This window comes from Rattus rattus, chromosome 17 (assembly GCF_011064425.1).
Source record: "Rattus rattus isolate New Zealand chromosome 17, Rrattus_CSIRO_v1, whole genome shotgun sequence".
NCBI lineage: Eukaryota > Metazoa > Chordata > Mammalia > Rodentia > Muridae > Rattus > Rattus rattus.
Window position 1 is genome coordinate 43,843,399 of NC_046170.1, and position 27,655 is coordinate 43,871,053.

The window sequence follows — 27,655 nt, forward strand, 5'->3', positions numbered from 1 at the left end:
AAGTTCCAACTTGTGTCCTGGCCTCCTGTCCACAAGGCCATTGCTCTGTTGGATGTATTCTGCCCTGGCAGGGGAGGGGAGGGCAGAGGAGTGCTGGCCCCACTCTCTGGGTGCATCTGGCTGCCTGCAGTCCGTCTCCCCAGCACTTCTCATCCCTGCCTCTCTGCTTTCCATGACTAGTACTGTCCAGAGCAAACAACTTTATTGTCTCTGAATGCAGGGGAACACCTGAGTGTTTCATTGAACATTACTAGTTTAGCTTGAAAATCACGGGTCCTGCATTTCAGCCTGAGCAGAAGTGTCATGGACGTGGGGACGGACGGCATGACTTTGTTAGTAACTCTGTCGCTTGTTACTCTCAGACCACGGTGGAGATGATCTCCGACCCTGGGCTTTTATCTACAAAGCAGTCACAGTACAACCATGACTGTCTCTCCGCTGTCAGTGAGCTCGGACATCTGTGGAAATACGAAAAGGCTTGTGAACCCCTGGCTTCTGTGCTGGCCTTGGTCACTGCTGCCCTGTGACCAGCGGCTTGTGTGAACCAGCTTGAGCAGACCAGGCTGTGCTCTGGGAAGCTTTGTTCTTGACTCACGTGATACGCCACGCCGACCTCGAGGACTGACCCTGGGTGTGCTGTTGCTTCCTTGCTGTGTGGTTCGTTTCGCAGCAGACAGTTTAAGGAAATACCTTTGAAACCATGACCTGCCTGCCACTGAGGGAATCAGAGCAGGGAAAACAGACTCAGCAGGCTGGCCGGATAAATCAGGTCAGTCCAGGCTGCCCTCCCTCAGCTGCCCACTTGAAAGCCTTTACCTCACCATCGCCGAGGAGCCATGGGTGTGTATGAGCGTTTGTTTGCAATGCTGGAATCGAACCCAGGGGCTCACACATGCTAGGCAGGTGTCCCCCCCATAGGGGACATCTCCAGCCCTCTCCTTACTTTTTATTTTGAGGCAGGGCCTCACCAATTCACCTCGACTGAGTTTTGAACTCACTCTATATATAGCCCAGGCAGGCCTGAAACTTGACATCCTTCTGCCATAGCCTCCTGAGTATCTGCTTACAGATCCATAGTACCAGGCCTACCTCATTTGTCTCTGAAGTGGAAAAGCTCCGTGTAGTGTAGGAAGGTGGCGGAGTGGCGTGAGAGCCTTGCCTTTCTGGGTCAGTTCGCCTATACTCCACGCTTAGGTTGTGCATTTATGGCGTCTCCTGCTGGTCAACAGTCACGGACGCTGATTAATGAACGATCCTGTCTGTTCTCTGTTGCAAACCATATACCCTTGAGATACTGGATCTTGGTGACAGACCCTATGGTTGCCCAGAGCCCCCATTCAGTCTAAAAAAGTTCAGACCTCTACAATGATAGCCGTTTCCTTTAATGATCCAACCAGTCGACCACAGGAAGCTTGTGTGGCTAGAATGTATGTGCATGCACATGTATGTGGTGTACATGAGTGTGCATGCCTATGCTTGTATAGGGAAGTGAGTTCCAGAAGCATGTTGTGAGGATATTGGTTGCCCTCTCTTTTTAGGACCGTTTGTGCCACGGTCACAGAATGCCAGTGCTTGCCAGGAGTAGAAATCCATCTTTCTGTTCCAGAGGATCACAGCTCAGGGTCTGTGGGTTTGCTGTCTGGACAGGAGCTGGTTTCCTCTCCCAGGATAGCACCTTGGGTGCCGTGTGCCCCAGGAGAGGGAAGCAGAAGATGGAGGGGTCGAACGGACTCCCCGTGGAATAATGTACACCAAGAGCTGTGGTGCCTGGGCTTGCCCGTGCGCCTGCTCGTTCCTCTTGGGGCTGGTGTGTCTGTCTGGCATCGGTGGCAGGTAGAGCACGGTCTGTGTCTGACGGTTCACTGCAGATAGACTGCCTCCCGCTGCTTCTGCATTCAGGCCTTTTACAGCACGCCAGGCCCTTTTCATGCGTTAAGACTGGATCAGAATTTGCTACCAAACATGAAAAGAGTTGTCCGCCTTTGGCTTTTTCTTTCTGTTATGGTGTAGCTGTAAGGGGCACTGGGTCCTTACTAGGTCCTTCTCCTCCTGAGAAGAGGAGGGGCTGCGAATCTTTACTGGTCAGTGAGAAGGAGCTCCCTGGTCTCTGCAGAACAGCCAGCATCACCTCTAGAGAAGCTGTGGTTTGGAGGTTACCTTGAGGTCTGCCGGGCCAGCTACCTACATGGCTATTTCTGTGACTGGGGTGCTGGCTCTCCGGCCACTAGCAAAGTGCCCAGAACTCCAGTTTTCTCTGTCATGGCACACCCCCGGAGGCTGACACACAATGGTGTCCTCAGACTCTACGTCCTCACCTGAGGGTTTGCTTCCTGTCTCATGCTTGGCCTTAGCAGTGGCAATCCACTGAAATCAGGGTAAGACGATGGCAGTGACAATACTGGGGACGAGCGTGCTGGCAGCCGCCACTGCGACTGGACGTCTCTCAGGCAGATGCGGGCTGGATCTGTCACATCTCCTGCAGAACAGCCTTGCATTGCAGACTCCCTCTGTCCTTTCTTTAAACACTCCTGGTTTCTTCGACTGCCTTTTAAATTATTATCTTGAAAGCATGTTTTTTTTCTTTTTTTCGGAGCTGGGGACCGAACCCAGGGCCTTGCGCTTCCTAGGCAAGCGCTCTACCACTGAGCTAAATCCCCAACCCCGCATGTTTTTTTCTTTTTTAAGTAGGTACATCTGTTGTGTTTTTTTTTAAAAAAGCAAAAATTGAAAGCACATCAGAAAGCTAAGGAGCACTCAGTCTCCGAAGGCCGTTCCTCCTGACTTGTTCCCCATCCTGCTGTTGATCACAGCCAGGGAAACCCATATGCCTCTGAGCCTCACACAGGAGCAGTTCCTGGGCTCTTTTTGTGGCTGTAGCTTCAGCTCTGTGTGGCTTTGCGTTGCCTGGTTTCTGCTCATGCACGCAGCTCTCTGGGAGTGGACGAGGACGTCCCTTTCTCTTGTTCATGCTAACCATGTTGGGTGAATATATTTTAGTCATGTCTCCTTGGTACAGACAAAGTCCCAACGTTTTTCTAGGCCGATGGAGGCCGCTGCTTAGTTCGGAGTTATGTTTCTAAGTCAGATCTTGGGGGCCAGCGCCCTGGCCTCCTCCTTCTCCTCCTCCTGTTTCATGGCTGCGGTACATGACTGAAATGACCAGAGGGAGAAGGCATGCTTCTCTTCTGCAATTACGACTCTCTGCAGAGGACTTCGTCTGTGAAGACCAGCCACGGTGTGGCCACTTTAGTCATGCTAATCCTCCGCACCGAGGTCTCCAGCAGCCGTGAAACCTCTGTCCCCCACCGTGCAGAGAAGTGGGGTCTTCTTCACTCTCTCCCGGCCCTCATCCTTGTGAACAGAGCTCCTATCTGTCTCAGATTTGCCCACGGTGGAAGGGGAAGCTCTTCTCGCCCACTGGGTTCTGCACAGACTACTTTGTGTGTCCCTCTGCAGAACTGCCCTCCGGTCCCCACAAGGCCTTTGTCATCTTGAAATCACAGTCACTGTGTTTACCCTCACAAGATCAGACCTTTAGTATTCTCCGGGGGGAGCTCGCCAAGACGCATGAGCAGCTAAGCGGTGAAGAGTGCGGAGACCCCTCTGGCTCTCCACTGGTCTTCCATCGACGCCATACTTGGGGTGAATACATGTCTGTTCACTTCTTTCTGGAAAGTTCAGTAACGCCAGTGTGTTGAGGTCTGCCAGCACCCCAGGCTCCTCCCACACGCCCACCCCATGAGCACCGAGAGCTCGGGCTGCAGCACTCACGAGTCTCTCGTGTCCTTGTATTATGAAATGTAGCATTATCATTTCAGTTATTTTTAAGCCTACTTTAAAATAACCAAAATATTGCTATTTCCCACTTGTCTGGAGTTCTGCTCTGACTTTCCTTTTTTAACCCAGTGCGTGTTAGGCAACAGTTTCACAATTGTGTGAGTCTTTTTCCTTCCTGTCAGTTTAAACTTAAGTCATTGGCTTTCTTCCCCCGCTCCTTACCACTCAGAAGCCAGATGTTACGGCCGCATGATGCTATTTTCTTGCCCGGGACCTGTGGCCTTAGTGTCACCTCTCTGTAGCTGAGGATTTTTGCTGCAAGTGTTTCTAAGAACATCACACACATTTCTTCCCACTTGGCTCCCACAGCAGCCTTAGAGAGGTGGTGCCTTTGTTGTGGCCCCTGTGTTGTGTTGATGAGGGAACTGAGAATTAGAGGGATCCGTTTAGGCTAAGTAAGTAGGGGCAGCATGAACACGCCTGCATGCGGGACCATGTCTTCATGTCCTCCTCACGTGTGTGTGTGTGTGTGTGTGCAGTGTGTACGTGTGTGCACATATGCATGCATGTGTGCATATGTGTGTATGCACATGTGTGTACATGTGTGTGTACACATGTATGTACCTGTGTTCAATGTAGATTGGCCAGAGGTAGGGCCTCTTCCTTTATTATTCTCCACTTTATTTTTGAGATAGGGTCTCTCCCTCCACCTGCAGCAGGAAAATTTGCATAGGCTAGCCAGCCAGTGAGCTCCGAGGACCTGCCCGTCTCTGCCCTCTGTCCTCCATGCTGGGCCCACCTGCACCTGGCCTTTTTCCATATGCTCCGGGAAGTGAACTCAGGTGCTCGTGCTCGTGTGGAAGTGCTTTACCGACAGAGCCGCACTCCCAGCCTCTGTCTCCTTACTCACATGTTTTCTAGGTGTTTTTCTAGAACATGTTTTTAAAGCACCCACTGTAAACTTCAATCCTCCCGACGTGTGGACACCTGCGTCTGCGCCATCACAGGCTGCCGTTCATTTCTAAGAGCATCTGTGTGACCGGCCACAGTGCTGTCACCTGGCACAGAGGAAGGACCCTAACCCTGTAAACCTGCCCCGTCTGTAACTCTCACTTTGCCACATGACTTGGCCTGCACGGACAGGCTGCTTCATGTTCCTTCCCTTTGTCTTTTGCACTTTACTGGGGGTTGGGCCAGGGTTTGCTCACGCCGGGCCAGCGCTCAACCGCTGAGTCATTATTTTCACTTTTAATTTTGAAACGGAGCCCACTAGATTTGCCGTTCTGTAGCCCAGCCGGATCTTAAGCTCACCCCTCTCCTGCCTGGGCCTTGTCAGTAGGAGAGACGGCATGCCCCTCTGGCCCTGCCCTTTAGTCTCCTCATGTGTTTAGGTCTTCCGTTTTACCCTGAGTCTGCATCTCCGTTCTTTTCCTGTCCCTGTAACAGAGTACCCGAGACTGAATCCGCCCTAAAGGCGAATGTTCACTTGGCTCACGGTTCTCAAGGCTGCCTGCCGGTCTAAGAGCATGGAGGGGCTGCTGCTTGGCCCCTGATGAGAGCCTGCACCGGTTTAGAAGGCAGCTGTGGGGGAGAAGTGGGCAGGACTCCATGCTCCTGGCCTCCCCCTCCTTCCTGTAGACGCATGGGTCTTGGATCTTAGGGTTAGTCGTCAGCACCTTTGACGCAGGCACAGTTTTGTTTACTGACTGCTCCTCGCTTTGTTTTGTCCCTCCAGTTGGTTAACAGTTTGTTTTCTACTTATAACTCTCAATTAGTTGCCATTTTTAGCAAGAGTAGTAATTAGACAAGTATTGGTTTAATACTAAGAATAAAAAACTGTGCCCATTTTTAATGAGGAGCACATATGCTTGTCTCTGTCTCACCCCATTTTTGTTTTGTTTGAGATTTGGGGGTCAGATGATCACAGTCTTAATTTTTGTGATTTTTAAAAAGTTTTTATGTGCATGTGTGTCTGTGCACCACTGCAAGTGCCACCCAGTGCCACTGGGTTGTGAGCCGTCACGTGAGTGCTGGGAGCTTATCCCCAGTCATGTGGGAGAGCAGTTGGTGCCCTTGGTCACTGTGCTATCTCTCCAGTGCCCCATAATCATCTTTCCAGAGACTTTTATCTGGAGAATGGAGAGATCTCACATATGTCTCTCGAGAGGACCCAGGTTTCATTCCCAGCACCCACGTCAGGCGGCTCACGAAGCTCCAGGGGATCCAGTGCCCTCCCCCAGCCTCTGAGGGCACTGCATGTGCACTCACAAACAAACACAGTTAAGATTTTCATTTACACAGTGTTGCTCACGTGCAAAACGGCACTGGTGGGAGGTGGTTTCGTGTTTCCTCCTGTCTCGTCCCCTATCTTGTTACACCCTTACATTCTTTAAATTTTATCACATCTTTTCGATTCTTTCCTGGGGGTGGGGGGCGTGCACACATGATCGTGCGCACACGCAGATGTCAGAGGACGACTTCCAGGAGGTGGCCCTTCCACTGTCTGGGTCCTAGGTTGCCAGGCTCGTGGGAGAACGCCAAGAGCTGAGCAGCTCATGGGTGCTGCCTGAAGAGATGGGATGGTGCTGGCGTCCTGTCCACAGTGTGGATGGTGACAGCTCTCCGCTTCACGGCTACCCCGACACCCCCAGGGATCGAACACCTGTCTGTCTTTATCTCTGAAAAAAAAAAACGGGATCCAGCACAGCCTGCAGTTGCCAGCTGAGCAGTTTGTCAAGCACAGAACACTAAAGGCGTCTGTGGTCAAGCAGTTTCCAGACCTCCTGCCGGGCAGAACTCGCCCATCCGCTCACGTAAGGGAAAGTCAGATCGCCACCAGAGCGCTGAGGCTCTGGCATTTGGCCTGGAAGAGATAAGCAAAGGAGGGAAAGTAAGCCACTCACCCAGACAGTTCCTGGGAAGGTTGCCCTGGAGCTTAGCCACGAGGATGCCAGAGGCGTGGAGCAAACAGAGGCACGGGTGGCTCTGCGTGAGGCAGAACTGGGCCATCCCGTGCTGTGGAAACCGGAGTTGGAGGGCATCTGCAGCTGAGGACCAGGGCAGGCAGGCATCTGGTCAAGCAGGGGAAAGGGTACATCATGGCTCCTGTCATCTGCTCTGCAGCTGAACTCCTGGGAGGGCCCCGTCACCAGGAGGAATGAGTTGAAAGGACAGTTCTGCTCTGACTCGCAGAAGTGGCTCCAGCTCAGAGGGCAAGTGCACACTGCTGGTGAGGCGTCCTTCGTGAGATTAAGGAAGCTCTCACACACAGCGCTGTCTGAGGCCGTTACTGTTCTCAGAGTTTTCTGTTAAAATTTAACTTCTGCAAAACGGAAGGCATCGGAGAGTAGACAGTGGCCCGGGTGAAAGCGTTTCACTGCCCTGTGTGATGGCTCAGCTTGCAGAGTGCACCTGATGAGGCTCTGCAGGTGCAGACTTCCTCTGTGAGCTGGGCGCCCCTCCCTGGCTGTCCAGTCTCAAGTGTGCTGGGCCCGGCTACTGACCCTGTGTGTGCTTTTGTCCTGAACCCTCAGCCTCCCAGAGGGCACCAAGCTTTCCGCGGCAGGGCAGCCAGTAAGGCAGGCTGCGTCTTGTGACGAATGCTGTGGTTTTGAACTTGGCTCCTCTTATGTTTGCAGAATGTGGTGCCAGGACTGTAGACGTGAGAAAGCGGTCTTAGGTTAACAATGGTGACACAAGACAAGCAAACCCAGGGTGAACAGGGCCTGTCAGACCCTGGCAGCCAGACCTTAAGCTTCATTTCAGAGCAGCCTGCAAAGGTCATTAAATATTTTAGGAGTTGGCTCTCTGGTGTTCGAAGACTCAGAGCAGTCTGGGTAGATATCAGGGCTGGCTAGGAGCCAGCTGGGGCCTGGATATCCTGGCCCTGCTGTTGGGAGGGCCACTAAGAGCATTTTGGTTAGGCAAGCATTACATAACAGCTAGTTTGGTTCTTTTAACTGTCTTTCGACGTCTGCCTCCATTTCTAAGTTAGAAGTTATCTGATTGCTCACGGCAACTTCTAGAAGATTCAGTGGCAACCAACTTGAAATGTAGGGCCACCTGTGCTGTCTTGCAGGGCAGACAGAGCCTGAGACATGCATCTAGGCCCAGGCAGGGAGGGGCAGGGCTGTTTCCAGCAGGCCCATGCTGCACATCTGACTGCGGCAGGGTCTGCTGTGTGTGCCGTTGGCTATGGTCAGAGTCAGGAGTTCTGCTTCTGCAGAATGCCGCTGCCGTGAGGAGCATCTCTCCACACAGTGTGGAGTCTCTCAAAAAAAAAACCCACAAAACTGGATCTTCTGACGATGGAGCCGCACCATTCCCAGGGATTTACCTAGAGGACGTTCAAGTCAAGATCATACAGAAGTCACTTGCACATTGACATTTACTGTGGCGCTAGTCACAGCAGCAGCCGTGTTAAAGAGGCAGGCCAGGTGCCACCAGCATGGGGAAAGGCAAGGAAATCGGGAAGGAGCCGTCATGCCATTTGTAGGAAAATTGATGCAATCCTATTAGGCAGATAATAGGATCTCAAATGACACACATCTCACTCTCTCTCCTTGCGGATCCTAGACTTTATACAGATACACAAAATCACACACATATTTATGACATGGAGGAAAAAATGAAACTGTCTAGGTTGGAACAGAGGAGACTCTTGGGAAGGGAGGAGGAGGTACGTGGGAAATAGGCTTAACACAGATACATGTGTATCTGGGAACTTAAAAAATAGTTTTTAAAAATGAATCTAAGGGCAGCTGCTTCAGCACAGCCCAGGGCTTTTTGCCTGGCTACTGTTCCAGTTCCAGTCAGTGTTCAGCAGAGCCTGGCACCTGCAAATAACTCACTCCTTGTGTGACTGGTACCCCCTGGCCAGATCAGGCGACATGGTGGTCAGCTGTCTGTTGTCTTCCAGCAGCTGCCCACTCTGGACGCTAACTCCAGAGTGGGGAACGTAGTCCAGCTCCAAACTACTGGTCAGCTCTGGCTTGGCAAGCATGCCAGCCACACAGCAGGTTAGATACTGTTCCAGACACTTTGGGAACATTGTATCAATTGCCACGGCAGCCTCTGAGCTGACAAATATGTCTTCCCCCAGCTGAGAGGAACTGTGGGTCAGAAGCACAGCAGAGGGACGGGGGAGGGAGGGGTTCAGGCTTCCAGTTAGCTACTGTCTGCGCATGGCCTGCATCCCAGTGTTCCAGTGGTAATAGTCCTCCCTGCGTTTCCATGCACAGGCTGGGAGGCAGAAGGATCTATCTTAAGTTCTTCAGACTCTCAAGACTTCTGACTGTTAGCATGGAGTCTCATGTGTCCGGTGAGTGGCCGAGGCAGAAGTCAGAGCAGCCAAGGGGGGCTTATCTTCCCACCTCAGCTCAGGACAGAGGGGGATACATCCCACTGTCTTCACAGAGCCAGGGGGCGGCTCCCTGATCCCAATTCCTCTTGGCAGAGTTGAACTCCCCACATCTCCAGGTGAGGACTAAATTCACTCAAGTTAATTTTATTCCTTATGTGAGTTCTCTCAGAGATACGCCCCCAGTGATCTTTAACAAAACCAGAAAATTCAGATAGGTTGCATGCGTACGTAGGTGCGTGCGATCGATCAGTGTGTGTGTGTGTGTGTGTGTGTGTGTGTGTGTGTGTGTGTGTGTGATCTTTATGTGTCTGGCTTGTCAAGTTGCCATCTTAACAGACAGGAACCTTCCAGAATGGCAATGTCAGTACCAAGTCTTTGGAGCCTCAGGTGAACCAGGGCCCAGAGTGGGCTTCTTTGGAAGTGTCTGGGCAGAGAGAGTTCAGCTGCCGCGTTCTCTTGCTGTCAGCTCTCAGTCCTGCATGGCTGGGAGGAAGCCTCCATAGCTGACTGACTTGTAGCAGCTGCCACCCTCGTTCCCACTGCCTCTAGAACAGCCAAGACTGGCTGACAGGGCCAAGCAAGACTCTTTAAATTCAAAATTAATTGCTTTTCTTTTTAAAGTGATCCCCCTGGGGGCCCCATCTGGGTTGAGTGTGAGGCTTATCTGGATTTGTGCACACACTCACTCTGCCCATGGGGGTGTGAGATCCTTGGGTTTGTACTCCTTACTCCTCTTCCTTAAGAATGAGATCCTGCCGAAGCTCATGATTGCCCAGACTCTGAGCTCGGAGCCTTATGAATATGCAGAGGAGTTTTAATAAAATGGTGTGAAGCCGCCGCCTGCCTGTTCCAGCAAATGCTTCCAGAGCCTAGGAGACTTCCCAAGCTCCTGGAAGATGAGCCTCCTGCAGAGACGAGGAGAATGAGAGACTAGGGCATGATTGGATGGGCCCGGAAGCCAGCAGTCTGAGAGTGAAAAATGCTACCCTGCGGTTCTCACATGCCCACTCAGCCCTGTGAACCCCGGGAAGTCTCCCAACCTAGGTCTGCTGGCTCAGTCACTCCTGGGCTGAGTGGGGACCTGGCTAAGTGGGCCCCGAAGCACCGAGCCCCCCCTCTTACAGCATACAGATTGGCCACTTGGCAGTGACATCATTTGGTAATTTGTTTCCAGTTGAAACTTGACAGATTCTTCTTTAAGCTACCTTCCTGCTAATTGTTTTTATCAATCGTCTTGTCCATGAGGGTTCATCTACAGTGAGATCAGATGCTAACTGTAGAATTCGTTCCCCGGCTCCCCACAAACAACTCCTATACAATTTTTTCGTGTGATTAATTAAAAAGAACGCACTATAATGACTGGAATTAACCAGAGACGCCCCTTCCGCCGTCGCAGCCTAATTGCTTTATAATCGCGCTGCTCTTCTTGCTCCTGCTTGCTCACAGTCCGCAGGTCTGGGCTCGTCAGTCAGTCCCGGGGAAGCACACGCCTCAGTGCCTGCCCTCTCCACACCGCTCTGCTGGTGTCCAGTGGCTGCTACCCCAGCATCCAGCTCACTGGTCCAGCACTGAGCTCCAGGCTTCTTCCAAAATCCACCAAAATCCACCAAAATCATTTCCATTCAAGATAAATACCAATTGGGGGAGTCTGACGAGCTGCAGGGTAAACTGAGTCTTCAGTGTGTGGGACCATGGAAGGTTCTGCCACCCAAAGAGTTGACAGAGGCAGGGACTGGACCCCCTTGGGGTTTATGGGTTCCCCCCTCGGTTCAGTACACGCTGTCAGCCCGGCTGCTCCTCAGTCTGGTGTCACTGCCATCACCATTGGCCGCTCAGGACTCTGGCTACACCCAGACACAGCTGACCGTTTCCCAAGGCTCTAACGAGTTCTTCACCCTTCCAGGGGTGGGGGGTTGTGTAGCGTCCCCAGAGCGGCCTGGAGGTGTCCTCACATGAGTTCTGCTGAGCTGGTCCTACTTTACTAGGATATTTTGACTGTGTTACACTTGAAAAGAGGCGTGGCTCTAAAACTGTCCCTCATTGGCTCAAGTGTGAGGCGTCCGCAGTCAAGGCAGAGGTCCTGTGCCACCTGCCATCTTTGCAGGCCTAGGTCGCCTCGGCCCTGCACTTGAGACAGCCCTAATGCTCCCGCCCACCTGCCAGTCTGGTCTCCGTGAACACAGCCTGCTCCTCTGGCACCAGGTCACGGGAGGAGGCCTGGCAGGCAGTGTGAGGGACGGCAGGCAGTGGGCCCTTTGATGCTGTGAGAGCCGGTCACCCAAGCAGCACGTTGCCTGTTGCAGGCAAAGCACAAGGTGAGAAAAAAAGCGATGGCTGGCATCAGTCCCCCAGGAAAAAAACACGCCGAGGGGGAGTCAGGCGTGCAGCTGAGGAGTGTGTGTCTGAAAGCGGGAGGATTTCACGGCTTTAGGACACGTGTCTTACATGTTAGAAATCTGTTCTCAGTTCATACAGCTTGCAGAACTCCCTTGTCTGTAAGCAGAACCTCCCACAGCTGGCAGGCTAAGCACAGTCTCCCGGCCTTGGCAGCCCACTCTGCTTGTGAAGCAGGGACGATCCGTCACTGCCATTGCCAGGCATGTCTGTTGTTCACAGGGTGGTCTTTCTTTCTCCTCAGGTGTCAGCGCAAGCAGTGGCGAGTGGACCTGCCAGCCACCAGCGTGGTGATCACTTTCCACAATGAAGCCAGGTCGGCCCTGCTGCGGACGGTGGTCAGGTGAGGCCAACAGACCTCAGGTTCCCAGCGTCTCCCGGGGATCTCGGGTGCATCAGCTGGGCCTACAGACAAGGACATCAGCTGCCAGGCACAGGGTAGCTATTGGCTCCTCCAGCCAAGGCTGGGGGCCAAAGAGAGAGGAGACTCCAAGCAGAGCTCTGCCCGTACAAGGCTCCGTCCCTCTCTCTTTCCTCAGTGTCCTTAAGAGGAGTCCACCTCACCTCATCAAGGAGATAATCCTGGTGGATGACTACAGCAACGACCGTGAGTTTCATCAGCCTTCCTGGTTTGGGGTGTCTGGGAGGAGTGACCTAATACAGGATGGAGTGGAGCTGACACCAGGAGCAGGAAAGAGGTGTCCTCCAGAGACCCCAGGGGAAGGGCTTTCCATAGGTGACCAAGTATGTGGCCTTCCAGCCTAGAGCCCTGTGTAGATTCAGAGTTCACTATTCTCTGCTCTTTTTTCTCTCCTTAGCGGAGGATGGGGCCCTCTTGGGGAAAATCGAGAAGGTGCGGGTCCTCAGAAATGACCGGAGAGAAGGTAAGAAAGCCCCTCTCGAGGGGCACTTGTGAGGTGGTTTCTCGTTGGCATGACAAATGCAATTTAAAGGAAGAAGTGTTTATTGTGGCTTCTAGCTCCAGGGATGCAGTCTACCACGGCGGCAGAACGTGAGGCAGCTGCTCACAGTGGGCCCACAGCAAGCAGAGAGAGATGAGCGCCGGCGCTCGGTTCACGGCTCCTTCTTACACAGTCCAGGACCCCAGCCCATGACACGCTGCCACCCACTTTTGACCTAATTTAGACAGTTCCTCTCAGACGTACCCAAATGTATGTTTCCATGGTGATTCTAAGTCCTGTCAGGTTGACAGTCAAGACCGGCCATTCCGTGCCAGCCTCTGTGTTAGTGCAGTACACACACTCTTGCTCCAGAGGGAAGGAAAAAAAAAAACATGCTTTATTCTGAATCAGATACAGATGTTGTGGCCAGAATCACAGAATCAGATTGCTCCGAATGGCTTCTGCAGTGGAAGAGGGGCCATGAGCTTAGTCGCAGAACACAAAGTCATAAGTCAGTGCATAAACAAATATATTGGTGGAGGCATTAATTAGGTAAGTCACAGTAGAGCAGAGGAGCCTCTGCTGTGGTGTCAGGTGCTGTGTGTGACACACTTGGCACTGTGGTTGGTGGAAAGCAGTGATCTGAAGACCCGGTGGTCACAGGATGCTTGGTCAGATAATGAAGCTTGGTACTGAGCTGACAGGCCAGTGGGGCTGAGTGCTGGCTCAACAGTTAGAAAAATGCTGGCTGCCCTTCCAGAAGACCCAGGTTCGAGTCCCGTACCCACATGACAGCTCACAGCTGTCTGTAGCTTCCAGTCTCAGGGGATCCAGCATCCTGTCCTTACCTCTGAGGTAGTAGGCACACGGGGCACAGATATACATGTAGGCAAAATATGCTGGTACGCATACAATTAAAATTTAATAAAAACAAGAGAGGCCAATGGCTTGTGATCTGCAACATTCAAACTTTGCATGGCCTTCTACACGGATACAGCTTCTTCAGAGATTCCAGTTCCCACACACCTTTCCCGGCCCACTGAAGCTACTTCAGGGGAGTAGCAGTGACGTGTCTCTCCCTCCACCTGGGGGCTCTGTCCCAGTAGCTCAGGAAGGATAGTCAGAGCCTAACCAGTAGGAGCTGTCAATACGTGAGGCCGTATTTCCAAATCACCTTTGTCTTTACACGTTTGGAAAATTGACTCCTGTCTTCCACCCACGGGCCTGGGAAGCCCACCCGTGGCTGCAAAGGTTTAGAGAAGGCATTAAAGCCCGGCTGTGAGAAACTCAGGGTCTCCATGTTCCGGGCGTGCCACAGGATCACAGGCTCAACCCTGACAGCTCGCTGAAGGAGAACTGTCCTCATCGAACGGAGCAAGCGCTGTCCCCGCATGCTGACGTGACTTTGCAGACGACGAGCTGTTGGGTCTCATCTGTGTGGGATGCTGTGGGAAAAACGGCCTTCCCTCTGAAGGGTCTGGAAGCCTCTCTGGTGTGCTGCTGCTATTTGTCCTCACTCTCTTCCAGTTTCCAGCAGTTACAGAGAGATGGCACTCTTGACACTGCAGTGTGCGAGGATGACACGAATGGCATTCGTGTCCCTGGTTGGTGCAGACTTTGCTCAGGTCTCCATGTGCAGCTCCGGTCACGGCAGGAATGCGTTCCTGCAAGCATCCTTTTTTCTTTCCTCTCTTTCCTCTTCCTCATTTTTTCCACTTTATGTATGTGGGTGTTTTTCCCTGAGTGCATGTCTGTGTACTGCATTCAAGCTTGGTGCCTACAGAGGCCAGAAGAGGATGTCAGATCCCCTAGAGCTGGAGTCACAGACAGTAGTGAGCCACCGTGTGGGTGCTGCAAATCAAACCAGGTTCTCTGGAAACACAGCCACTGCTCTTGACTGCTGGGCCAATTCTCCAGCCCAGCACGAGTCTTTTGTTTTTAAATATTTAAATATTACGTGTGTGTGTGTGTGTGTGTGTGTGTGTGTGTGTGTATGTGTGTGTGCATCTGTGTGTGGGTAGGCTACATGTGCAGGTACCCATGGAAACCAGAATAGGGCATCCCGTGGGAAAGCAGTGAGTGCTCTTAACCACTAAGCCATCTCTCCACCCCCCCACCCCAAGATCTTAAAAAAAAAAAAAAGTAAAAATAACAAACAAATCATTTATTAAACAATATTGCTTTGCACGTGCTAGACACTAGAGAATGCAAGGATAACACGAGACAGTTATTATTCCTGCCCCTCCGGCACTTGCTTTTTAATTTTGCAAATAAATACAGACGTGAAACTGCCGTGCAGGCTAGAGCTGACAGGGCGGCACTTCAGTCGTGGAGGGCTCAGAGACTTGGATGTCACTCAGAGGAGGCTCACTGAGTGGCACAAGGGAAGTGAGGCCTTGCGGAGGAGGACAGTCCTCAGTTGGGGCAGAAGGAAAAAAAAAAAGAATCTCACAAAAACCAAGAAAAGCAGAGGCAAGGGGTCATAAGCAACAGAAGGCTCACTGGACGCTAATCAGGGCAGTGGCTAGGCCCATGGCTACCCAAGCCCAGCCTGCAGCTCACACAGACAGCGAAGCCTTCCTTACTCTGAGCAGGTTGGCCAAGGGCTCAAGCCAGTAGTGAACCCAAGAGCATGTATTCCCCAAACAGCCTACCAAATAACTGGCTTCAACTCAGCTTTTACCCCACTCTACTGTCTGAAAAGGAAAAGGCCAGCAGGGACTAAAACAAGAAAGCAAAAGTTGGGGGGAGGGGAGAGAAGGGAGGGGGGAGGGACCGAAAACTCTGCATCTCATGTTGGTGGTGGATAACCGATGACTCAGTTGAGCTGGCGAGAACTCAGAACAGCCCACCCACAGGTTAGCCCCTGCCTTACTTTAGCTAATTGCTCTTTTGGAATGCGCCTGCGCCCGCACTCTGTGCTATGTCAGGTGGTGAGACCGCAGAAGCCAGATCATGGCCTGGCTGGCCCAGAAGTGTGTGTGACCTCTGATCAGAGAAGCACACGATTCTGAGATGCACGACCGAGCTGTGTGCGTGCACCAATGTCGAGCTCCACGCACGAGTCAGCCGTGGCACAGGCGACAGAGATTTAGCAGGGGAGAATGTGGTCCTGAGGGGCCGAGTCTGTAGCCCCTCTAAGGAATCACAGATCCAGCTTGTGACTGTAGGCTTGCCTTTGGTGCTGTTGCTAAGCCGTGAGAGCCTCCAGTCTCCCCTCCCTCTCCCCTGCCCTCCCTGCCCCTGTCCTGACCTGCTCCCTGTACCATGGCTGCCACCTTTCATCTGTTAAGTTGTAGACTCTATAATGCACATGATACAATGTTACACATCTCTCCTCAGACCCTCGGTTATTTTTTTTTTTTGAAGAAGAAGTTAATAGAGTAGAGAGGTGGGCTACAAGACTCTGCCCGCCCCACCCAAGTCCGCTGCTCCCTTCCACACGTTCCCATCCCTGTAGGTGGTGTTTGCCCCCCAGACCAGACACTTCCTTCCTTTCAGGACTCTCCCTTCAGCTTCTTTATCAGAAGACTCTTTGTCCTTTGTTATTAAAGGGTGTTTTCTCCGCCTAGAGACTTGACCGACAGTTCCTTTCAGCTCTTTAAAATGCTGTTGCAAGGTCTGCCTCTGTCTTCTGTCTTCTCCTTTTCTCTCTCTCTCTCTCTCTCTCTCTCTCTCTCTCTCTCTCTCTCTCTCTCTCTCTGTGTGTGTGTGTGTGTGTCCGTCTGTCCGTCCGTTCATCTGTCTGTTTCCTCAGAGACTAGAAGAGAACACCCAATTCCCCAGAGCTGAAGCTACACATGATTGAAAGCTGCCTGGCATGGGTGTTGGGAGCTGAACCCCAGTCTTCTGCACAGAGCGTGCTTTTTAACCACTGGGCCATTTTCCCAGCTGTTTCTCTTTCAGAACGCAGTCATACTATGTATTGTTGTGCCTTGCACAGGACAGGTTGTTGGCACCAGCAGCCCTGATTGACAGCTCTGCAGCCAGATTTGCTCCTCCTAGCCCTTGTTTTTTATATTTATCCTGCTTCAGGTTTGTCCAAATCCCTCTGATATATAAGTCGGTGTCTCACAGATTCAGGAAACGGTTGACCATCATGTCCTGAGGGTCGTCCAGTGTCTCTTTTCAGCTCCAGCCGCACAGAACCACTCCCCATCGTCTCAGACCCCTAAGCCTTTCCCTCCTATATTTGGTTTCTGTTCCCTGGGCGCTCTTATTTCTGTTGACTGTCCCCAAGCTCCCCGGTCCTCCTTCCAGCTCCACTCTGCCTTGAAGATCACTCAGTAAGTTTTCCATTGGAGATAATTTCACTCTTCAAGTGTGGAATTTGACTCTTCGGCCAAGGTTTTAACCTGTCCACTCATTAGCACCATCGTTTCCCATGAGTTCTTGAACATAGTCACGGCCACTTTTAAATCTCCGTCTCTTCATTCCAGCATCTGAGTTGGCTCAGGGTGACTTTCAGCTGAGGACTTTTCCCCCCTTGGGTGTGGTCCACATTCTCCCACTACTCCTGCCTCCTGATGTTTCAATGTTTGATGGGTGTTCTGAGTGAAGTGATGTAAACAGTCTGAGTTGTTTTATCCCCGCCCCCAACAAGAGTGTTAACTGTTGATCTGCAGGGAAGTGCAGTTAGCAGCTATGTTCTTCCCCTCTGAGACAGAATACCTAGAAAAAGAAGTGCAGACGGAAAGGCTTGTTTGGCTCATAGCTTAGGGCTTTCAGTCTTGGTCCTGTCTCTTAGGCCTGAGGTCAGGCCTAACATCCCCATGTAGAAGACAGTAGTGTGGCAGGGCTGCTCACCTCAGTAGCACTCAGGAAGCAGGAGAGAGACAGGACTGGGCAGTTGTGCCCTTCTACTGACCCGTGTCCTCCCACGGTGCCACCAAGTTTGAGAAGGATGGGTTATTTATTCACTGGTAAGACTGGCGGCCACCAGCTGGGGACCAAGGCTTAACGTGTGAGCTCGTGTGCAGAGGTGGTGGGCTTAATATCTCAGTCAGACACTGAAGACTTGGACAAAGGTGCTTCTGTGTGCTTGTCTGCACAAGTGTGTTCTGGGCAGATCCCTCGTTACAAAATCTGCAATCTCTGTAGGAGGACAGAGGTGTTTTCAGACTTTGTTTACTTGGCAAGGCTCAAATCCCCAGCCCTGTGTCCATTGGAGTAGGGAGCAGCCGAGGCCTCGACTCCTCTAGCCATAGCTGTCCTTGGGCTGTTCTGTTCCTGTGGCCACCTGAGCCAGGGGTTGTCAGAGTTGTTGGCCACAGGCTTCTGGGGCTCATCACCAGGTTGGGGGCTGCCTTCTTTCCCTTCCCAACCGCAGTAGAAGTCTTGCCCTTGGTCTGCTGGCACCTCAAGCTGAGAGGACTGCACCACATCAGAGGGGAGGGTACCCTGGGAAGAGAGGGCAAGCCCATGAGGACCTGGGTCTCACTCTGCCGTTCCTGAGTTCAGGCATTGATTCCACTCAAGTTTCCTCTTTGAGTGACTTCTGGGAAGCCCTTTCAGACAGTTCCCACTACGTCCAGCTCCACAATTGTATCGGTTACCTGAGCCAAGGGTCTGTATGGCTTGGAGTTGGAAACCTCGTCTTTTTGCCCTGATGTAGCATACAGTTAATAAGAGTCATTGAAAATCCACTTTTCTTGTATATAAAGGAACTTAATGCCCATCCTTGCCCATTGTAAGGAGCCGCATCCCGTCAGGTGTAGAGCGTCTCTAGGCTCCGTACGTGGCTGATGACAAAACTGTTCGTGAAGTACCTGTGATGACCAACCACAAGCCGTTCGTGCAGAATGGGGCCAAACATGACCCAATTTTACATCTCTGCCTCACAGGGTTTTGTCTGCGATGCAGCTGCAGACCTGGCACCATTAGCTCTCAGGGTGTGGAGGGATGCTTTTCCTATCCTAGCCAAGTAGGGACCTGGAGCCATGACAGCAGGGTGCTTCCGAGTCATCCTGTGGGTGACTTCTGTTAGGTGAAGGAAGGCCTTTTGGGGACAGTGGCCTTAGGAAAGTTTTCTTTCCTGTCACCTGATGAGCCGTTTGAAGTCCCAATGGGGATCTGCCCAGTGACTGCTGGGCTGTTCACCCACAGCTGTCGTACAGCTCCTCCGTGACGGGACACAGGCTGCTGGCTGTGCCAGGCCAGCTCTCAGGTGGAGCTCTCGCCCCTCAATGCGCTTTGATTTATCTCCACAGGTCTAATGCGCTCTCGGGTCCGGGGTGCCGACGCCGCCCAGGCCAAGGTCCTGACCTTCCTCGACAGTCACTGCGAGTGTAACGAGCGATGGCTGGAGCCGCTCTTGGAACGGGTTGCTGAGGTGAGCCTCGTCACACAGAGGGTGTGTGCTGCATACACACTTTATTGTCACTAGGAAAGATGTGATGCCCCAGACATTGTTTCACTATGTCCCATTGGTGCAGAGCCATCACTGCAACCAAAGAAGACAGCTTCCATGGAGCTGGCAGAGCCTGGAAAGAAGAGGTAGCTGTCATGGGAGACCACACACACACACACACACACATACGAGCATGCACATGCAGGCATATACACATGTGTTCATACACACATACAAGCATGCACACACATGCATACACACATAACATACAAGCATGCAGGGGCATTACACACACAAGCATGGACACGCATGCATACACACATGCATGTGCATGCATACACACATGCACATACACACAAGCATGCACACACACATACACACACACACACATGCTCAAACGAAGGAAGATAATATGGCTAGCAGGAGTGCCATGTGGTGGGATGTCTGAGAGGAGACCTGGTCGGCTGTGGGATACTCCTCTATCCTGTTTAAGGACAGATTAATCAGCTGCACTAGGCCTACAGAGAGAAGCAAACAAGCTACCAGAATGCTCTGGTGGGCTTGTCACGTGACCTTTGGCCATGCTCGGGAACGTTCTGGAAGTCCTCCATGGTGCTATGCTTAGCCCGGTGTTATTTTTCTTGCCTTCTGCTTGTCTCCTTGACTTTCTTTCCCTTGCTGCTATGAAAGTGCCCCCCCAGGGCAATGAAGCAAATGGAAGGAAAGGGAACAGGACAGGACGCTCCGCCTGCCACCACAGCACACGTAGCAGCAGCAGCAAGTCACAAAATACTGAGCAACCCAGGGCTGCCAGAGGCGCCATCTCTGCCCTCACTGGGCTCAGGTGGCTCTCAGGTGCTCTCCCTCCTCCTAAGTGAGGAGACTGGGCCTCAGGGGTCGTCGGTCACATCCAGACTCACACAGGAGGCAGGGCTGCCACTGGGCCCCTCACTAACACACGCGCCTGTGTACCCATCCCTACCATGTGCCCCCCACCCCAGGTTGGCCAGCCGAGGAGGGAGGGGCCCACGTGATGGGTTCCTGGGATTTTCTTCTCATCAGGAGGAATGTGAAGCAGATTGATCTGGCCTATCTGGGGCCAGCTTGATGGGGACAGTGGCGTGGTCTCCGGAATGATGCTCTCTGTTCTCCATGGCCCAAATCTTGTTTCCCTGTCAACCTGCAAGCAGGAGGGGCGGGGCTCTGGAATGCCCCTGAAGAGCGCTTCTGAGCTCTGCTCATCCTGTGGGGAACTTCCTGGTCCTTCAGCTAACAAGCATTCTTTAAGTAACTCAAGGACCCCACACCCACCCTCTCTCTCACGAACAGTCAGCAGGAGGCAGAGCTGAGTAGGAAGGTCAGAAGAGGTCACAGATCTCAAGTTTGCTCTCGGCACTGGCACTGTGGAAGGCAGCCGTGGTTGGTTCAATCACAGAGTCGAGGTTGGAAACTCCAGCCAGCCGCTGTGGAGGTGATGGTGGCCTCCTCCCTCTCACGCCACCTGTACCCATAAATCACGGCTGGCTGTGTAGTGTGGGCACTTCAGCCACAAGTTCCTTCTTGAGGTTCACCAGTGCAGCTCACGAGAGGGTGACAGGCATAAAGTGGCTGTGCTTGGTTCTGTGACACCAAGATCTACCCACGGTTGAAATTCAGGACTCGGGGCCACTGCACAGCCTGGGTCTGTGGCTGGGAGAAGAGGCGGCAGAAATGTACAGTCAGCTGTCCCCTCCCATGCCACCATCCTGCACGCCTCAGGACAGTGGCGTCTGCTGGAAAGGCCTGCTGGGATGGCGGCTCTTGCTTTGCTGTGGTCGTAACAAGTATGTTTCCTTCCTTTGCCCCTCTCAGGACAGGACCCGGGTTGTATCCCCCATTATCGATGTCATTAACATGGACAACTTCCAGTATGTGGGCGCCTCTGCTGACCTCAAGGGTGGTAAGTGTCAGCCCTGATCAGCCCACCTGCTGGCTTGTTCTGGCTGGTTGGGCCTCTGACCACTGCTGCCCCATGGTCCGCAGCAACAGCAACAGTGGGGCTCACATTGTGGTGTGGGCTCTGGCTGGTACCTCACAGAAAGGACGGGCCCAGCTTCCCTGGCAGCACCACACCACCAAACACATACACACACACACACACACACACTCACTCTCTCTCTCTCTCTCTCTCTCTCTCTCTCTCTCTCTCTCTCTCTCTCTCTTGGCTCTACCCACTGGTGAGCTGTCCCGAGCGGCTCCAGAGCTGGGGCAGCAAGAGACAGGGCCTGAAACACCCCACAAAGCCAAGGATTGGCTTCCTGGGCCTAGAACCCATCTCTGTGCCCCCTGCCAGGGCCAGGCTTCCTCTCGTAGCCTGCATGCCCAGCCAACCTGCCAGTTTGCCACCCTGGAGTCGTGCCATCCTGCTGCTGGCCCCTCACCGCCCACCCATCGGGCACCAGTCCCACCTTTGTGCTCAAGCTTGGACGCTGGCCCTCCCTTCCTAGTGCCCAGCCACAGCCTGCTTCACCACTGGGTGGCCTTTGTGTGAATGGACCAGTGTCTTGTAGGGCCACACAGCCAACAAATGTTACCCTCTGGTCCCCCTCCAGGGACCCAAGAGAAATTTGTTCAAGCTTCTCCTTTACTTCTTAAGGATTGTTGAGGCTGTACTGCTTCCCTGGTGGAGGGAGACTGCAGTAAACACTTGTGTGGAGTCGCTGCTCCACACGAGGTGAAGCAGGTTACTCTGCTGCCTGCTCTGGCCCCTAACTCACAAATACCAAGAGGCAGGGTGGTGGCCTAGGGAGCTAAGCTGGCCTAGAACCCCACTCCTCCTGCCTTAGCAGCTCTCATAAGCAGGGCCAGGATTACAGACCTGCGCCAAGAGACTCAGCGTGTCAGATCTTAGGTCACTTGGGAGCAGTTTAAAGTCATGGGCCCCGAAAGGTCCTGGTCCAGACCTGAAGACCCATGGGGCCCACAGAGGCACTAAGTGCTGCACTGTGGTTCTGGGAGCCAGTTGTGATTCACCTAGCTCTGACCCAGGTCCCCAGGCCTGTGTGCACAGCCCTGACCCAGGTCCCCAGGCCTGTGTGCACAGCCCCTGCAGATGCAGTGGCATCGCCCAGACACCAGTCCTCGTGTTTCACATTTGTTCTTACATTTGAATGGTGGCACCTGTGTGCAGTCCCAGAGCTCAGGAGGTTGAGGCAGGAGGACTTACAAGTTCAAGACTAACCTGGGCTATATAGCTATACCCTACCTCAAAAAAAGAAAAGAAAGAAAGAAAGAGGAAAGGAAAGGAAAAAAGAAAGAAAAGGGCAGGAAAGCAAAGGTTAGAGGGATAGAGGGACAGGGAAGCTGGTTCAGGGTTCAGGAACTTGCACTGCACTTCAGAGGGCCAGAGTGCAGTTGTTAGCGCTCACTTGAGGCAACCTGTAACCCCAGCTCCACCCTCTCCCTTGACTCCACGAACACCAACACCCATGTGCACATAACTGCACACAGACAACAGACACACCTGTAGTTTGGGGGGTGGGGGTTAGAGGAAAACTCAGCTCTGTTTGCTTTGGAAGGCTGGGGAGATTTCACTGTGCTCCATACCCACCCAGTCACCCGGCTCTCCCCTCCCCTCCCCCCCTCCCCCCCCCCTCCTCCTCTTCTCCCGATTTTGGTTGTTTGGTTGGTTGGCAGTGAGTTCTATCCTCGTGTATTCCTCGTCAAGCCTACTAGGGTAGGACGGCCATGCGTGAGCGGCTGTTTCTTCTCATCGCCATTCTTTTCTGGGCTGCAGGTTTTGACTGGAACTTGGTGTTCAAGTGGGATTACATGACACCTGAGCAGAGGAGATCCCGGCAGGGCAACCCAGTTGCCCCTATAAAGTGAGTGCAGCCTCCTGGGAGAGTCCAGCCCCTGCAGCCCTGTGTGTCCTGCCCTCTGGGTCCCTGACCTCCCCTCAAGGCCAGCATCTGCCACAGTGAGGTCACACAGTGAGGGACTTTAGGTCCTTTTCCTCAGTTGCCTGCTTACAAGGCCTCTCTGCTGGTTCTGTGTTGGCTCCTGTTTCCGGCGGCGTAATGTTCTCTGTAGCAGAGCGGAACTGCGTGCTGTGGCCTTAAGTGTTACTTCCGCGGTTCCTAGAATTACCTTATAAGTCGAGGCATGTAAAAGCCTCCGTGGGACCCCAAGCAGTGACCAAGGGCCAGTGGGGAAATGAAAGACCCCTTAGAGTACAGCAGAGGACGGAGGTCCAGCCTGTGACATGACCTAACCTTGCCCTTGCTCCCTCTTGTCAGAACCCCTATGATCGCTGGCGGCCTCTTCGTGATGGACAAGCTCTATTTCGAAGAGCTGGGGAAGTATGACATGATGATGGACGTGTGGGGAGGAGAGAACCTGGGTATGTGCGCCCCGCCCCCTCCACACCCCTCCCCCTCCCATTTTCCCCTCACCCTGGCCCTGCTCAGGGCCCCAGCTCCACCATGGTAAAGAGTGGGAGGCAGGGTGTCGTGTCAACATTTAGGGAGGCCCAGAGCAGCTAACCACTCAGTAGACAAACCAGCTCCTGCACACACACACACACACACACACACACACACACACACACACACACACACACGTGTGCACACACGCACACACACACACACCCACGCGTACACACACACGCACACACACACACTCACACACACACACCCACACACACACACCCACACACACACACACACACACACACACACACACACACACACACACACACACACACACACACACACACACACACACACACACTCACACACACACACACACACACACACACACACACACACACACATACACACACACACATACACACACACGTGAGCACACACACACACACACACACGTGTGCACACATGTGTGCACACACCTGACCATGGGGATGACAGTAAGACATGTGGCTCCTGTCAGGTCACCCCCTTTGACCTGGGTCATGAATACATGCCTCTAATACTGAGAAATAAGCCGTTGCCATGGCGCTGGTAAACTGTGGGTTGCTGATGGGGTTGGGCAGCTCTGGGTCTGGCTGAGTCATGAGTGTCACATGGATGGGCCCTGATATTCAGACCCTTCCCTACTACTTTTTGGAATAATTTCTTTTTTTAAAAAATGACCCCTGGAGATCATGTTTGCCCAGGAATGCTACACGAATACTTTACAGATGGCGGTCTGTGCAGGCAGGTGCCTCAAGTGACGGATGAAAAGGCTCTTAGCTTGTTCAGCCTTTGTCTCTCGTTTCGCTCGACGCCTTTGATTTCAAGTGCTTGTCATTCAGAGCTCACTCCCCTCACTATCAAGAGTTTAGTTTCCTTCGTCCTTACGCGGGTGTGCCCTGGGAGGAGAGGGGGCCAGGACAAGGAGGGAAGGCCACATTGCTGTCCCTTTGAGTGGGTTTCCTTGTGACAGAGACTTTGATAGTTCCTGTTGGCTCAAAAGAGCAGCTTCAGCTAGCCTGTTGCTCGAATGTGTCCTTTGAAGTCGAAGTTGGTGGAGACGTTTCATCTGGCGGAACAGCTCTGCCCAGCGTGATGAAAGCCGCTTCCAGCTCTGGCTCCATGGGGAGGCGAAGGGAGGGGCGGAGAGTCCGTCTCCTTCCCACGATTCAGTGCCGTGTTGGACTTGGGTGGGCCTGGGTAAAGTTTTGTGAGCAAGAAAGGCTTTGAGGTAGTGAACCTGAAAGGTCTCTGAGCCTCTCACAATGTAGGTGACTGGAGCCACCACATCTCAGGGACCCGAAAGCACAGAGTGACAGACATAGCCTCCTGTGTGTCTTGCTAAGATTAGGGCAGGTGACTGTCCCTGCTCACTACCTGGGAACTTGGTTGACGATTGGACCTGCTGATACATGAGAGAGATAGGCAGGGGCTCTTTTTTCCCCTGGAAGGAAAGCCCAGTGCCTCCTGGTACTCGGTCAGTTTGTAGTGAATAGCGTGGAGGGATGTGGCCTGTGCCCATCTCTAGCTGACAGTTCTGATGCTGCTGGGGTGCACGTGGTCTTAGTCTGGGAGGCATCTGCTCCCAGACCAAGAATCATCATTGGGAGACCTCTTGTCCCACAGTCCTTTCCATGCAAGTTTGATCTTGGGTGTGCTACTGAGGTGGCCCATCCAGGATGCACCCAGTGTGTCTCCTCTCTCTATAAAAGCTCCAGATCCTGCTCTGGAGAAGCAGCCCCTCACAGGTTTCCCTCAGCAGTAGAAAGTGAGGCATTGTAGGTGGCTAACCATGGGGACAGCAGCTATGAATTCTGATGGTTGCCAACTTCCCTTCCTATCAGAGATCTCATTCCGAGTATGGCAGTGCGGTGGCAGCCTGGAGATCATCCCGTGCAGCCGTGTGGGACACGTGTTCCGGAAGCAGCACCCCTACACATTTCCCGGTGGCAGTGGCACTGTCTTTGCTCGGTAAGACATGAAAGGCCAGACCAGAAGTCTGTTGTCTGCTCAGAAAACACCCTAGAACTATGAGGACATTGTCCCTTGATAGGCCTGACCCCTGAGCTGAGGAAAGAAAGGAACAGTGGCTAGCTTGCAAGATAAGATTCCAGTGAGAGGGGGTTGGGGATTTAGCTCAGTGGTAGAGGCCCTGGGTTCCGTCCCCAGCTCTGAAAAATAGAAAAGAAAAAAAAAAAAAAAGATTCCAGTGAGAGAAGCTGTCTCACTGTGCTCATCATGGAGGAGGGGATGTGGCAGGGGGAGGGTGATAGCTGGAGTTATCCTAACTGGGACATCAGGGAAAGACTACCATGGGATAGTCACAAAAACCCCAAAGGGAGAGCCTGGTTTTGTGACACATCACCGCTCACGATGCTAAGAACAGGGTCGCATCCACCCATCACATACTGCAGTAAACAGTGCCTCTGCTGAGTTACCATAAAGAGCAGCATCGTTGGCTAACTGTCCAGGTGCTGACACATCTGGGACCAAGGTGTCAACCCGTCCCAATGCCCCACATAGCGAAGGGTAAGAAATGAGAACGGGGCACAGAAGAACAGTTCCAATCTAGTGGCAATGGAGCCCCATGGCCCTGCCACCGCTTCAAGCTCCTGCCTCTCTTGGTGTCATTCGCTGCAACTTAATTTGAGCCTGAGTTCTGGAGGAGCAGACATTGAAACCATATCAGAAGGCAGGTCACACTGCACTCCAGCCAGGAGGCATCAAGGCTCATAACAGATCACGGATGGCAATAGATGCTCAGAAACAAAGGGAAACTGAAAAGCTACTCTGTCCAGCCAGGTTTTTCCTGGAATCTTTTTCAGTTCTAACATTGTAGCTATTTCCAGTTCTAACATTGTAACATTGTAGCACACACCCTTAATCCTGGCGCTCAGAAGGCAGAAGCAGGTGGATGTCAATGAGTTTGAAGTCAGCCGAGGCTACGCAGCCAGGCCTGGTCTTCAAAAACCAAACACCTGTGAGTTAGACCTCACGGGACAGACGGTATGGAACTGGACCTTAGGGAGCAGACAGGAAGACCCACAAGCTGGACAACTGCGTCTAATGCTCGTCTGTCCGCACCATGGGGATGAGAACTTGGGCTAATAGGGACAGGCGGTGGGGACAAGTTTGACAGGCTAAGGACACAAAGCTCCCTGTGGAAGCAGCACAGGAGTCCATGCTGCTGAGGTGGGCTATGCTCAGCCTGTCAGAGGCTGCAGGATGTTTGGGAGGCTCCAGTCGCGGTCACTTGACTGTTTCTGGACCTGTTTAGACAGAAGCGGTCATAGTGTCATGTTAAGAGGCTGCTCATGGACAGGTAGGACTTGGAGGGCAGGGACGACTTTAGGGGCGTGGCTCCACCCCCTACCTCTCACCACCACCTAGTGACACACCTGGCCAATTTCAACTCTGCCTAGGGAGGTGGGCAGTGGTCATATCAGAGCCTTCTGGATCTCGGCAGTCTGCTCCTCACAGACTCACCAAGACCATCTGAGCATTTCTGAGTGCACAGACCTCCACGGCTGTGAGCATGCGCTCCTCAGACACCCCTCAGGGCTACGAGTTTTCCATTATAAACTGTGAAATGAGGACATTTCCACGTGTGTGTCACCCCTGGTTATCAACCTGGAGGTGAATTTCTGGGGTCAGCACCAGGAGTCCAAAGGATGAGCACATTTACAATATCTTGTCCCTTGGTGGCAACACAGCCCCTCCCCCCCATTCAGGGACAACAGGAATATTTGTCACTTTATGGGGAAGACGGAGGCCCCAGGTGGAAATGGATTTAGTAATTACAGCTCAGACAGTGTGACAGGTTCAGCATTGAAAAGTCCTTACCGCAGAGAAAATGATTCACCTACAGGGCGACCACTGCCTGCAGTGTTCGTCTTGGAAGATCGTGGTAGGCCCCATCTCCCCTCACCCAAGCAGAGGGTCTGCAGCTATCTGTGCCTACAGTAGCCCTGCCCTTCCTAACCGTCATGGAAGCAAGCTCCATTTATATACTAAGGACAGTGGGCGTCCCCAGACCTAGGACCTGGTGCTCCCATTTCTTCATGCTGTCATTTCTAATCTACACACAATGTTACCGCCGAGGAGGGCAGAGCGGGTTAGAAGAACCTAGTTCACTTTCCCGGCATGCCAGGGTACCATGTCCACTCACGCTGTGGAAGGCTGGCATGACCAGAGTCTCCACTTGAGGCTCCTTCCCTGAGGCATAGCAGGGATGTCTGTCAGTGTCTGTGCCGTCCGTCCTGCCCTGGGCTGACTCGTGCTGAGTGATGATGCTTCAGCCTAGCACATCCCACAGACCCTGAGGTAGCTGAGGCTGCACCATGCCACCCCTGAGGCACTGTCCTCCTCCGGCAGACCTACAGGGTTAGGTGACTCCCTCTGGGGAGGGGATGGAGGTTAC

General features: G+C 52.9%; 1 protein-coding gene across 1 annotated transcript in view; it reads left to right on the forward strand.

Annotated features, from left to right (window-relative positions):
- The window catches only part of Galnt2 (polypeptide N-acetylgalactosaminyltransferase 2), a 112,432-nt gene that overhangs the window by 75,949 nt on the left and 8,828 nt on the right, over window positions 1-27,655 (forward strand). The window contains exons 4-11 of the mRNA XM_032887406.1: window positions 11,778-11,876; window positions 12,073-12,140; window positions 12,352-12,417; window positions 18,645-18,766; window positions 20,636-20,723; window positions 22,560-22,647; window positions 23,062-23,165; window positions 25,080-25,206. Of these exons, the coding sequence (XP_032743297.1) occupies window positions 11,778-11,876; window positions 12,073-12,140; window positions 12,352-12,417; window positions 18,645-18,766; window positions 20,636-20,723; window positions 22,560-22,647; window positions 23,062-23,165; window positions 25,080-25,206 (762 nt within the window). The remainder of the gene's footprint in view (window positions 1-11,777; window positions 11,877-12,072; window positions 12,141-12,351; window positions 12,418-18,644; window positions 18,767-20,635; window positions 20,724-22,559; window positions 22,648-23,061; window positions 23,166-25,079; window positions 25,207-27,655) is intronic.